Raw genomic sequence first — 14,849 nt, 5'->3', positions numbered from 1 at the left:
ACCCTTATTCTAGTCAGGGTAAGAGTATACACAGCTAAGATAACCCCTGCTCACCCTCTTGGTAGCTTGGCACGAGCAGTCAGGCTTGTTTCAGAGGCAATGTGTAAAGGATTTGTACATGCGAAAACACAGTAACACAGTTGACACCACCCCAGTTTAGAAAAATAACCCACATATTCGATGCATGTGAGCTGTAGATCACATTCTTTGCCTACTTCTGTCATCTAGCGTTGGGTCCGGATATTTGCACTTTGTATTTCTTTGAAGAAGTCTTTCTAGTCACGAAGTAGGTGACTCCTGCATTGACTCCATTATTAGTTGTTTTTTCCCGCAATCTGGTTCGGACATGTATTGCTGTGCTCTGGTTTGACACCCTTTCTTGGGTTCCCCTCGATGCGCAATCCACTTGCCCTCAACGGTAAATGTAAATGTCCCCTGTACCACGCCAAGTACCCACATACCAACTTGCACGAAGTGTGCAACTTGGGCCACACCCAGGTGCAGGAAGGATCAAATCTGGTTATTGCCTGGAGCTTACCAACAATACCCCAAACATTCCTGCATGTTCAGTCAAAATGTCATCAGAGCATCTACACCTCCTCAAACAGGAAGTTCACTCTCTTCTGCAAAAGAGCCCATACCTTTACAATATCAAGGATCTGGTGTGTACTCCCAATCATTTCTAATACCCAAAAAGGACTGCTCTCTCAGGCCTATACTAGACCTCAGAGAGTTAAATCAATATATTCACTCAGATCACTTTCATACAGTGACACTTCAAGTGTGTCTTGTCTACTCTAGACTTAAAGGATGCATACGTCCATATTTGAATACATCCCGCTCATCGCAAATATCTGAAGTTTGTAGTAGCAGGACAAAACTACCAGTTCAAAGTGCTTCCATTTGGTGTCACCACTGCTCCCAGAGTATTCACCAAATTCCTGGCAGTAGTTGCTGCTCACCTGCGAAGACAACATATTCATGTCTTCCCATACCTAGATGATTGGCTCATCTACGCCAGTTCTTACCCAAAGTGTCTCCAGCACACTCCAATAACAATGCAGTTATTGCACGATCTCTGGTTCATAGTAAATGTGTTTAAGTCCCATCTCAACCCTCAGACACGCAACATACTTTAGAGCCACTCAATACTCAAAAATCTCTAGCCTGTCCCAGTGCAGCCAGAATCTGCAATATTCAGGCTCTAATTTCAGTTTCAGTCCAATCAGTCATTACCAGCTTGAGTATTTGCAGCTACTGGGAATGACTGCATCTTGCATCATGATAGTTCAACAATGCAAGACTTCAAATGCGTCCCCTTCAGGAATTCTTAGCATGTCCGTAGAAGCAGTCTCTAGGTCACTTGTCAGATCTAGTGTTGGTAGACGGCATCAAGCATTGCTGTCTGCTGTGGTGGAATCCACAAAACCTATCCAAAGGGCGGCCCTTCATCAACCCAGTTCCACACACAGTGCTAACCGCAGACTCATTGCTCACTGGTTAGGGAGCTCATCTCCAGACTGGTACAATTGAAGGTTTATCGAGTCAAAAGCAAAAGTAACTTCATATAGATCATCTGGAGCTGCTAGCAGTATTTCTAGCGCTCAAAGCCTTCCAGGCTCCCCTTGCAGTCAAAACTGTCCTGATAAACACATACAACATGACAGCCAGGTATTCTATACAGAAACATGGCGGACACACACTCTCCAGCTGTCCAGCCTTGCACAAGCCATTTGGAGGTGGGCCATACATCACAAAATGAATCTCCTGGCAGGTCATGTCCCAGGAGTAAAGAATCCGATCTCAGATCTTCTCAGCAGGCAGAAACAGATTCACGAGGGGGAACTTCACCCTCAAGTTTTCCTCCCATTCTTTCAAATGTGGGGGTTTCTACAGAGAGTTCTGTTCACAATTCACCAAAATGCAAACTGCCCAAACTTTGCCTCCAGGTATCTACACCCATTATCCAAAGGCAATGCACTTTGGATGAACTGGTCAGGGATATTTGCCTTCGCTTTTCTGCCTCTCCCACTCATTCCACTAGTGGTTCAGAAGCTCAGACAAACATCCCTCACACTGATCCTAGTAGCTCTCACATGGGGCTGTCAACCTTGGTTCACTACCCTGTTGGAGCTTTCAGTAGTTCCTCATCAAAAACTACATCTTGCACCCAGTCTCCTCACACAGAGCTATGGAGAGATAAGACATTCACATGCCACAGATCTCAACCTAGCGATCTGGCACCTGAAATCCTAGTTTGGCTATCTGAACCTTCCTCCAGACTGTATGAATAGCATTAAAGAGGCCAGAAGGCCTACTAAAAGGGCTTTCTGCGCAGCTAAATGGAAGTGGTTTGTTTTATATTGTAATAACAAATATATCAACCCGCTACATGCTTCTATTCAAAATATAATTTGTTATTTACTATACTTACAGCAGTCAGGATTAGCTTACACGTCTATATGCTTACATATTGCTGCAATAGCTGCATACCTTCAAAATAGACCGCATCTGTCCCTTTTCAGAGTACCCATTATCTAGGCTTTTATGGAAGGACTCAAGAGTAATTGCACCAAGACTTCAACCTGCTCCAGTGTGGAATCTTAACATTGTCCTTACCAGACTAATGGGTGCACCCTTCGAGCCATTGAACAAATGTGAACTGCAATTTCTCACTTGAAAAGTTGCCTTCCTCATTGCTATTACATCACTGAGGAGAGTGAGTGAGCTTCAGGCACTAACCATAAAGGAAACATTTTGTCAAGTCCACCAAAACGAAGTGGTTCTTCGCACTAACCCCAAATTCCTACCCAAGGTGGTATCTGCCTTTCACTTCTATCAAGCCTTGAGTTGCCTGTGTGCTTTCCTCAACCATATTCAGTGGCAGAATGAGCTCTACACACATTAGATGTTAAACAAGCTTTATTGTAGTGCATAGAAAGAACAAAACCATTTCGTGAAACTAAACCGCCCTTTGTGGCTTTTGCTCCACCTCACAAAGGCGCTCCTATTTCTAAGTCTGGTATTGCTCTGTGGATAGTAAAATGTATTCAAATATGCTATGCAAAAGCAAAGGGGACATTGCCAATACCCCCTAGAGTGCATTCCACCAGCACACTAGGGGCTACTATGGCTTTCTTAGGAAACATCCCTATAGCTTACATTTGTAAAGCTGCAATATGGCCTACACTGCACACATTCACCATGCACGATTTTGTAGATGCTAGCAAGACAACCAGCTAATGTAGGCCAGGCAGTACTTGGAACACTCTTTCGGACAACCACAACATCAACAGCTACAGGTTAGCTACCGCTTTGGGAGGATACTGCTGTATAGTCTTTGCAAAGCATTTGAAATACAGCTCACATGCCTCAAATGGAAAATGTTACTTACCTAGTAAACATCTGTTTTTGGCATGTAGAGCTGTGGATTCACATGCGCCCACCCGTCTCCCCGGGTTCCTATACCTGTTGCAGTTCTCTTACTTTATATACATATGCAAGGACATTTCAATTATACTCTCAATAACTCCATTCTCACCCTCTATGGGAAAACAATCTAACAATGGAGTCGAAGCCCACGTGCACTATCACCGAAGGGAGGAGTCACCTACCTCATGACTGGAAAGACTTCTGCAAAGGAAAACAAAGTGCAAACATCCGGACCCAACACTAGATGGAAGGAGTACACAAAGCATGTGAATCTACAGCTCTACATGAGAAGAACAGATGCTTACTGGGTAAGTAACATTATACTTATCGGAATAAAATAAGACCAAAAATTACAAAGGTACAACGTACACCATTCAAGATATAATTTTTGAAGGGTTCAAAACAGTTCAGTCCATAGAAAACTATGGATGCGTCACTTTTATCACAAAGTATCTGGGATGCGTCAAAATCAAAGACTAAAACAGTTGCAGGGGAAATGAGGTGCTGGAAAAGCGAAGTGATGAGTCGATACCATACTGCCAGGGAAGGTGATGCGTTGATTCCTTACTGCAGCTCAAGGAAGGTGATGCTTTGGTTTCCTGGCATGTGACTTCGGTTCCACACTGCTGGGCTACTTGGATGAAGAATTTGGCACACAGTTGTGATGCATTGAAAATCCGGACGCGCTACGTCAATGTGGCAGTGGAACAGGGGATTGTCCATTACACAGCCGTGAAGCAGGTGATTCATCGATATCTTCAGCTGCACAGCAGGGCCTGTGTTAGGGTAGGAATGGGTGCCTCGGGACTCGGGCAGCAGCAGTCTTTCTTCCGCACAAAAGGCGTTGTGATGATTCTTTGGCCATGCCTTGGCAATGCATTGTATTTTCTGTTGCACGACCGTGCTGCATCAGAAAAAACAGGCGCTGAAGGTTGGTGCATGGATTTTCTGGCTTCTGTGCAGCAGCGGCTGCCTCAAAGTTCCCAGAAGTGGGATTGGCACCACTTGTTAGGTCAGAACTTCCAGCAGAGGAGTTCAGGGGCTGAAGGTGGAGTCTTTGGCCCTGAGACTTCTTAACAGGAGGCAAGCAAACACAAGCCATTGGAGAACCTTGGTTCCAAAGTATTTCACTTCTGTTCAGATCATACCATATTACTACTAACATAACCCCCCCCCGCCCCCCCAAAAAAAAATCAAGAGTTGACAATTTGTATCACCTGCATAAAATTCATAAATACATCGAGCTTCATTTCACTTTTAAGTCTGCTATCCCTAGCTTCTGCACATGGCCATCGATCCTCTTATCAGCCTGCCCCTTCGGGAGGATCTTCTGTCGCAGCAGCAGGGGGCGGTCCTCCAGCCGAAACTGTCCAGCCTCCACCTCCTTGCATGTAGATTGAGCAGAGACAGTTGACAGCTTTCGACCTTCCTCCCGAAGTCTGGATAGTTATCTTGGCAGCCGGGCGTCCCTCCATCAAAATGGTATTCGCCTGTAGATGGAACAAATGTGTGGCATGTTGTGCAGCAAAGGCTGTGGATCCTCTTTTGCACCCTTTCAAAGGTTCTCCTTTTCATTCTTTCTTTGGCCCAGCAGGGCTCTGCTCTGGGTACTTTATAAGGATATCTTTCAGCCATTTTGGCTTATCTTTGACTTCCTGATCAGCCTTCCCTTTTCAAGTCCCCTATTGTAATCCTTTCGTAATGCCCCAGTGGGACTTGAACCTGGTTTTGACCTACCTTATGTGCACTCCTTTCGAGCCGCTGCATAACTGTCCTCTCAGATTTTTGACTCCTAAAACTGCCTTTTGGTTGCCATCACCTCTGCTCTCTGGGTGAGTGAGCTTCGGGTTCTTTCTTTCAAACATTTCCTGGCTGTTCATCCGAACTAAGTTGTCCTTCGCACTAGGCCCTTTATCCTTTCCAAAGTGGTTACCTCTTTCCATATTGGACAAACCATCACTTTGCCCACCTCCATCCCGCCCCCGCATCCTTCTAAAGAGGAGAGGCTCCATTGTCTGGATCCAAAATGTGCGCTTTCCTTCTATCTGGATCTCGCAAAGCAATTCTGGGTGGATGACCAGCTCTATGTGGGATCCAAGAAAGGTCGGGACGTGCAAAAGCTGACGGTCTCTCGATGGGTCGTTCTTTGCATCAAAATCTGTTATTCCTTGGCAAAGAAGGAAACTGTTGGGGCTGCGCCCCCATTTCACCAGGGCGACAGCAGCCACTTCTGCTTTGGTACCTGGAGTCCTTCTTCATGACATCTGCCAGGCAGCCACGTGGGCTTCATTGGACACGTTCACCAAACATTACTGCCTGGACAGCCAAGTCTGGAGAGACTACTTCTTTGGCCGTTCAGTTCTCCAGGGCTATCTGGTGTGAACTTAGTTTGCTGACCCATCTCTGGGGTTAGTATTGCTGGGGTATCTATTCTAAGGTGAGAAATCCTTAATTAATAGTCTCTTTCAGATGAACAAGTTACTTACCTTCAGAAATGATCTATCTGTAAGACATATATTAGTATGGATTCCTCACTGCCCCACCCATACTCCCCGTTCTGCAGACTTACTTCTAGGGTAAGGGACTCCCTTTCAGGGCCCTAGTTTCTGTGCACCAGTGATCAGTGTCTTGCATGGCTCTATGCTTCTGGCGTAGAATGTCGTGTAAAGAACTGATGTCCGCATGCAGGGGCGGCGTCTATGTAGATACCGCAATGTCATCTCGGCGATCACGACACCAGTGACGAATGTGGTGTCGACCGACGCCACCTACTGACACGCCCCGGTACTGCTGAAGAAAAATTCTTCGGATCCTGTCTGACGCCTGGGGGTAATTCTAAGGTGAGGAGTCCATAAGTAATATATGTCTCTTACAGATCAATTCTTACCGAAATAACTTGTTAGTTAAAATGTCTTTGTGTATTTGTAGAGTAATTTATTTGTGTTCCTTCACTAATGGTACAAATTAATATTCTACACACATGCAGAGCAACCAGTATCTACAGCTGGTATTTCATAGGTGAATTATGAGGCATGCTAATGCACATTTTGACGAGTCTCCTCTAGAGCATGCCGGACTGTATTGCCTTTTCCTTGCAGGACTTGCCACTGCTATAATATACTTCCTGTTGCACAGTGGCCATCAAATAGTCCCGGCAGTCAGTTCACTGGAGGTTTGCTATGTGTTGCAGGCAGTGGTTGCTTTGTTTTTCTCATAATGGAGCTTTCTGCAGTACCGACTAAACACTTCACTTAATTTGAGTAGGAAAGCTAAATATGAAAAGTATCATTGTTTTGCTAGTGTGGTTTTAATTATTTATTTTTCACAGTTCGTGATCGAGTTAGAACAAAAATGGAGCGTGATATTTTGGTGGAAGTCAATCATCCCTTTATTGTCAAATTGCATTATGGTGAGTGTTCTTTGAAACTAAACTACCAAAAGATATGTACAGTAAATATTGTTTCAGAATGATGTAACAAAAATGAAATATTTGTGTAGCATTTTTGCCTTCCTAAAAGTATTTTTTATTGATTTTAATAACCTTTTCTAGTTATACAGCTGTTGATGATCTGTTTTCTTCACCCCAACATAACGATTACACATTTGTCATTGGTTCTTATACATTAAGCAGGTGGGCCCAGCCTGTTAACTATACTGTCCTGTACAGGTCATTTTGTGCATATTGTGGTATCCAGTAGTTTTGATAACCATTTTAAAGCAAACTTATAACACTGAACAATGCCATTCAGCATTCAATTAGTGTTTGTCCTATGTGCTTACTCTCCCCTTCCTCCGCTATGTAGGTTTTCTTCGTATTTGGTGTGCATCATTCCCCACATGTGTATTTGGTGTCTATTACTATCCTAGTGCAACATTCACATCAGATGAACTGGGTCTCTGCATCCTCTGCCCTCCCACTACATATACCCCTATTGATAAGTTTCCGAAGAGAATGGGTCGTCTCAATACAATTTGGGAAGAGATTGGAATAGAATTTGATCCAGTAAACCTACAAAATACCTGAACTGATTCTTGCTGTTGGGGACAGGCGACTGTTATTGCACACATCAAATTCTATCAACGTACTCCATGCTGCACACACTGGTTACCCAATGAAAGACAGTCGAAACCAACATCAAGCTGAAAGGCATGCATTTGAAACTAAACACTCCTGCTGAGTTAAAGAATGAAGACAAATGGCAGAACTATTGGATGGAGAGCCACCCGATAATGGGCTGATCTGATACCCAAAGTGGTTTAAACCGTTGCATCTTCCAACAGAGTTCACATCTTCGTGATGATAGGAAGGGGAGATTTATTCACCCACCCAATTGTTATTCAAACCACAAAGATCAACACACCTCATTAAACATCTGTTGGCTTAACTAAAGACCGCCACTTGCAACGCTCTATGGATTAATGATATTTTGCTTGCACAGATTGTTAGCGTTCGTCTTAAACTCTGCATGCAATGACAGTGGGACACTGTACACTTAAAAAATAGGCTGCACATCATTTTAAGCTGTATCTTGTGGGGGGAACATACGTTTTTCCAATTTATTGTTAAACACACCAGGTAATCTTTATTTCCACTCGGGCACATCAATAGAGCACACTTTTGCACATTCTTTTGTCAGCAACAAATGTGAAATATCCCCGTCTCATGGTTGTCGGGATCCAGATTTAGCCTGTGGTAGGATTTCTTTTGAGGTACAGAATCGTTTTGAACTTTCCCAACACACGCTTGGGCTTTCACCCATTTTCTAGAGGCCGAACATTAGTCTACCTTGAGAATCCCTCATTGAAAATTATCTATTAATTTACTCCAATTATTGTGATTTGCACTCCGATTCAGCCATAATTCTTACCTTAAATACTGCAACACCAGAATGACAATAGGGTGTCTTTTGCAACATTAACGCCAATATGCATGTACACCTCCTCATCCTTACTTGCATCAAAAGTTACAGATTAATTGCACAACGCCACACTTTATTCTCTCGAATCATACTCTTAAATCCTTGTCTTGAAAGACTGTTGCACTGGCAGGCTAACTCAGGACAGGCTCCTACAAACCTTGGCAAAATAGTCCTTCTTGCACTTACACTACACAGTGTCATCTCTTTATTTATACTCCTTCAAATGTAGATCTGGAGCTCCACTGTCTTTTTTAATCTTTGTACTTTTTCTCTAAATTGAATTCCTTTGTGCAAGGGAATGATGTCCCCACCAAAGACTATAGGGTTAAAACAGTGCTGTGGTTGTTGGAAACAGATTGTAATCGACCCACATGAGATGTGCATTTGGTGTTTAGGCCTGGGGCACAATTCCAAGTTTTAAAGAATGTACCCTCATGCCCCCGAAGGCAAGCAGGGGCTGGGAAGTAAAGCTATATATTGTCAAACATCGAAAGTTGTCATTGACCTTGCGTAAGTTGTGCTCCAAGTCAGGGGATCAGACCTATTCCAACTCTGTGGTCACTCCCGCTAGAGGTCTTGTTGACTCAGTTGTCGGGTCAGTTGAAGTCCAAGTCAAAGAAGCAGCAAATAGAGTTGAAGTGGGACTCAACCCCATCCTGCCACTCTGTCTCAAAAGAAGTCATGGCTCCGTCAAAGACCCAATTGGTCTCACTCCTGATCCCAGACTGAGAAGCAGTTTCCAAACCTGGTCCTGATGCACCTGGACCTACAACTGCCTTCTGTTGAAGGCATGACAAATGTCATTACTCAGTTTTTCACTGTGGGCCAGCCTAATCGAAGTCCTTAGTTCCATTCAGATGCTCCCCTATGAGCATTTTGTCTAAGCCTTGTTCTTGCCTGCTGGTCAACACATGGGTGACTATATGCTACCGCCTGGAGCTTGGCAACCTGAATTTGTTTATATAGCACCCTACCCCTTAAGGTTTGAAGGTCCAGGCTTCCACCAGTCGAGTGAATTTTAATACAGTTGCCATGACCCCTCTAAACAGGAAGTTGAAAGTGATTAAGGCAAGAGTGGGCTGGAGATCAACCTTAACAAAACAAAGTATATGGTATTTAATCCCTACCAGATGGCTAGATCGCACCCAATTCTTAATGGCTCTCCACTGGAGAGGGCTCATACCTTTGAATTCCTAGGGTTCACCCTCAATTAGCATTTTAGGTGCTCACCCCAGATTCAAAAGCGGAAACGTTGATCAGAACATTATGCAGGTTGTATCCTGAGTGCCTTGAAGGGATCTAGCTTTTGTCTAATCACACCCACATTGCAAATCTACAACTGACAAGCTTGGTGAGAGGGGCGGGGCTCTATGTGGTGGAGAACTTTGGGGGCATAATGATGTCAATGACATGGATTTGACGCAAAATATTTTCTCCAACTCCTCACCAACATTCCTGCCCGCGCTCCACTAGTGCCACTCTGATTAGATCTTGGCATTCGACCTCTTGCCCTTAGAATAATACATAGACCTGTGCTGTGTTTCGAAGTTCTATCTTAAGGAATTGTATTGGAGACCTGCAGATGGTAGATCCCACAGGACTGGGGGTTGGGGGTAGGTTACCCTGACCTCAGCTTTTCTAGAACTTAGCCACCTATTGTCTGGAAAGTCCATGGATACAATCGAGCCCCTGGCTTTCAGATCTCTCTATATCCAGTTCTGCGTTAGGACCTAGCCGCTTCGATCATTTCCTCCGAAGTGGCAAAGTCCCCATCATGATGCTGAACCAGACCAGAGCTGTCCTTTTTGCCTTGAGGCTAAGGAAACTGTAGATCATGTCCTGTATTTCTGTGTGCAACATTATGCAATGCATATAGGAGGAAGTGGATTATGCCACTGTGCCACAATTTAAGAATTGGGGACTATAAAATTGCAACTAGGATACTTGAGGCAGACACCCGTAAACCAATAATTTTTGCTTATTCTCACTTTCTTACATATATGTGGAGACACAGACCAAAAAGGATCGCTCTGTTACTACTTAGTGCCTAGTGCCCAGGATTTGTGTCTCTGTATGCTGTATTTTGCATTTTCCTTGATTTTATATATTGTATGATTCTTCTGAATATGGATTTCCAGTGCATGTTACAGTACAACACTATGACTGAAATGAACTGTCTTTATACTTCAAATTGGTGTGATGTCTACCTCGTATGCTGCTAGTTCTTATTCTTCTGTTCCCTTCCAACTATTGAATGTCATGATTTTAATCAAATTATTTTATTGTTTCAACTTATCTGCTTTTATGGCAGTCACCAAAATAATTTCTATTAAAAGAAAGATTAAGGCAACCGAGAGGAAGTAAGAGAAGCTTGTGATGACTTTTCCATCCGGGAAAGCTCCAGGCCGGGATGGGGTTCCTGGGAATCTTTATACGTTTTGCGTGGCCCTCTGTGCCCCTATTTTAACATATACATTGGGCAGCTCGCTGTCAAATTCCTTTATCTTGTCTAAAATCGGTGATCCAATATTTTTAAATGGGAACAAAGCTGATCTAGCTTGCTACAGGCCCATGTCTCTCACACTCCCCTGACTCTTCAGAGATAAGGTCTTCAGCGCCGGGACACCTCAATCGGAGGTAGCTGTGCGCTCTATAAAATTCAAAAAAATAAATAAATAAATAAATGTCTTCAGTAGATGCGGAATAAACATTATTGGCTGTGTCCTGCTGAATTTGCTAACCGCGTGGGCAGAGGAGTGAGTGTAATATTTTTTCAGATATTCACTATGGCTTTAGAACAGGCCTGACGACAATTGAACAGAACCTGAACCGATATTCGAGTAATAAGTACACTACAGTTAAAAAAAAAATAACTATTCATCTTGCCTTCGTGGATTTCAGCACAGCCTTTGACAAGATTAATAGACCGAAGCTCTGGGCTTTGTTGGAATTCTTGGGAGTGGATAATGCACTTGTCAATCTCATGCACGATTTGCGCTAGGGGCTTGAGGCCTCTGTATGATTTGGCCCAATGGGGAGTGCACTTCGCACTTCACCAGAAAAGTTTGTCAGCGCTGCATATTAGCACTGTTGTTTTGTATCCTATATATTTTCCAGTTAGAGGTCTTTCTAGTAGTGCAGTGCAAGGATGTTCCTAAGGTTGGTGACAGATTTGTGCCAGCCTTGTGATACACAGACAATACTGTCCTAGCACGCACAGCGACTAGCCTTCAGAATCTGCTAGACTGATGTATCGTACTTATGGATAGCTTGGGCCTGGAAAACAATTTTTGTAAATCATACAATGGTTTTCGTCCCAATGAAATCTAAAACTAAAAGCTATTTGATAAACTGACACCACCTAGGCAGAACCGATAAATTCAGTGAGCCTGTGCTTATTAGATACCATATTGAATTGGCACTTTTTGATCAATGCCCATGTACACTTTTTTAATCGAGTAGCCTCCAGTATTAATGCATTCTCCAGGCCGCCTGGTTGCTGCGATAATACATCAATTATTGACCTTTATAATGCTAAATGTGTTTCGACAGTGAGTTTTGGCTGTTCGATTTGGGGATAAAGGTCTGCAATCCTATTCAGGTGGCTGAAAATACGTTCCTGAGAAGGATTTTGAGGCTCCTCCAAAGTGTACCTTCGGAGAGTACCCATGAGTAACTGGATGTAGGTTTTATTCTAGGCTATATTCAAATTGGCTCTTTATTATTGTGGCTTTCAGTGTGGTTGAAAATGGAGCTTGCTTTTAACAGAAGGATTTTACGAGATTGGGTCTAGAATACGGGCATTGCCTACCCTAGTTGAACTACATTAAAGGTACTGTGTGACATGGATGGACCCGAACTCTTTTGTTACCCAGATTGTACTTCTAAAATGGATTTCTTGTGGGTTAAACTAGCTTCTTTTTTTCTAAAGCTCAGGATAAAGGGGCTGTGTGAGTATTCCAAAATCTCCCTTTCACATTATATTTAGGTTAAATCTTCTAATAATAAAGATTTGTACCTGACTGACATGATCCTGTAACCATTTTGGATAGTTTGCACATTGTTTTTAATTTTCCCCAATTATTTAGGTTGCGTTTTAACTTAATTACTCTTTTATTGCCGTTGAATTTTGCACAAGACCAGCCCTATTGTATTTTCAATTGTTAGCTAAGCCTATTGTTTGTTTTTATGCTTCATTATATTTTTTGCTGGGGTGTTCCTTTCTAATACTTGAGATGTTTTGATGAACTATCTGTATTATTGATCTGGCAGTTCAGTTGTATTTGTTTTTATGTACGTTTATGGTTTGCATTATCCAAATTGATTAAAGTGATTACTGACTGATTAAAGCAATCAGGGAGACTAATTATCTCTTTAGCCAGCCTTTTTGGCTCTCTCCATTCAAGATAGCCAGAATGCAGATAAATGTGATTAGGGCTGGTTTGGATACTACTGATCACTTGGGGCAAGCTGGTGACGCTAGTCTGGTGCTCCATGGTCAGGAGTGGATGCAATCCACAGGCTTTACTGGAGATGTTTATGCATCCTTATGGATATGGCTTGTTATGGATCCTGCTTTTTATGGCAATAAGGCTGATTCAGCCCTTGAACGCATTAATGAAAGGAGAGCCACAGCTCATTCCTTCTGACTTTCCCCTCTTGCCACAGTTTACTCATCAGTTTGAATCCTTCTGATGCTACTTCAGAGGGTTGGCTTCTAGACCATGCCAGGCTGTACCGGCGCTACCCCAGTCCTATCATGGCTGGGTACTCTGATCAAGGAGACATCATGCTGGTCACCAGAGGCACAGCTCTTCTCAGTACCCACTCCTCTGCAGATTCAGCCCCTATACCACTTCAATTTTTTCTTTAGCAGTGCACGACTACCCTGTGGGAGGCAGGATCAAACATTTTCTAGAAGTGTGGGAATCTAGTATCAGATCATCCACCTGGGCTATGCCTTTCTTTTCCTTTCAGACCCGCTGCAACTTCTGCCCACATCAGAGCGGTTTTCAAAGAAGGTTTTCAAGAGGTGGAGCGCTACTGTCCCAAGGGGCATAGAGGGTTCTGGACTAGAACTAGGGACAGGATGTTACTCCTATTTCCTTGTACTGAAAAATGCTGGAAGCATTAGTCCTATTCTATACCTTTGCCCTCTAAACACCCTATGGGAAGGACAAGTTAAAAATGCTCACCCTAGCTTAAGTTCTGTCTGATCTGTACCCATGCAACAGGACGGTAGCCTTGGATCTGCAAGACTCATACTTTCATGTACTTGTTTTGCAGTCCTACAGAGGTTACCGGAGGTCTAAGGTTGGTCAGGAGCACTTTGTTTGCTGTGGTTCCCTTCAGCCTTACCATCCAGTTGGCTGTCCACCAAAGTGATGACTGTGGTCAATGCACATGTTTGAAGAACCTTCAAAATCTACAAAATCGGGGGGGTGTCCAAGATGGCGGCGTGATCGGACGCAGGTCTCCGGAGCTCCCTGCCCGATCCCGCCGAAACGCCGTAATTTTCGCTTGAATCTTCCCCTAGGAACCGGGGGCCCTACACTGAGATGCGTGCCACACTTTTGAGGTATACCAGAGTGAAATTGGTGCCAGAGTGCCATCATCGAGGAGCTGAACGGGGGTTTGGCACCCGGAGGTGCGCAGCTGCGCCCGCACTAAAGATCCGAGTCACTGCCCTGGGATCCTCGATCGACTGCGGTGCCGGGGGTGGAGCGGCGTAGTCAGTGGCCCCCGCCGTTGCTGCTGGAGCTGTGGGCCTCGGAAGTGCCACATCGCCGCCCTGACAACCCGGTTGGTGCACAGGGGGACCCGGCCGGCGGTCGCTAAAATCGAGGTCCCTGCTCTGGACCTGCCGGGATGGTGCAGACTCCTGGCAACGCAGGCTAGGCAGAGCTGCGGGGAGCGGGCTGTGCGATCCCTGGCGACGGAGGCGACCTACTCTGCACCTCCAGCAGACTACGCCCGTGGGAGAGAAAGGAGACACTCTGCCGCCCTCGCGACCCGGCCGGTGACCAGGAGAGAACCGGCCGGTGATCGCGAAAATTGAGGTCCCGGCTTCGGCCTATATATCTGACTGCCTGCGCTCTACAGCAGATCGGAGCAATCTGGGCACACGAGGGGGGGTCCACTCCATAACTGCCTACATGACGTGGACTCCCAGCAGCTTCTGGAAGCCCCAAGCGGTCTAGAACGGCCGCAGCACCATAAGTGGAGCCAACGCTGGAGAGGCCTGGTGGGCCACAATCCCAAAGCACACTGCAAGCACCCAGGTGAGGAGAGCAGAGGTAGGCACGAGGGAAGGCTCAGGGGGCACAATCGAGACCCCGGCGGAGGGCTGGCTGGGGAAGCTGAAATTACACTGCAGGGGCTGCTGCTGCTGATCCGGGCACGTTTTGCGGGTGCGGGGGGGTCGCACTCCACTGACCCGTCACACTGACCTACGCAATAACCCGATGGGGGACAGCTGACCGCCTGGAACAGGCCTAT

General features: G+C 44.8%; 1 protein-coding gene across 4 annotated transcripts in view; it reads left to right on the top strand.

Annotated features, from left to right (window-relative positions):
* Nucleotides 1-14,849, top strand: part of RPS6KA3 (ribosomal protein S6 kinase A3) — a 796,620-nt gene that overhangs the window by 213,860 nt on the left and 567,911 nt on the right. For all 4 annotated transcript variants that reach the window (XM_086934351.1, XM_086934352.1, XM_086934353.1 and 1 more), the window contains one exon: nt 6,761-6,841. In XM_086934351.1, coding sequence (XP_086790477.1) covers nt 6,761-6,841 — 81 coding nt within the window. The remainder of the gene's footprint in view (nt 1-6,760; nt 6,842-14,849) is intronic.

Source organism: Lissotriton vulgaris, chromosome 8 (assembly GCF_964263255.1).
Source record: "Lissotriton vulgaris chromosome 8, aLisVul1.2, whole genome shotgun sequence".
Taxonomy (NCBI): Eukaryota; Metazoa; Chordata; class Amphibia; order Caudata; family Salamandridae; genus Lissotriton; species Lissotriton vulgaris.
This window is presented reverse-complemented; position numbering and strand designations above follow the sequence as displayed.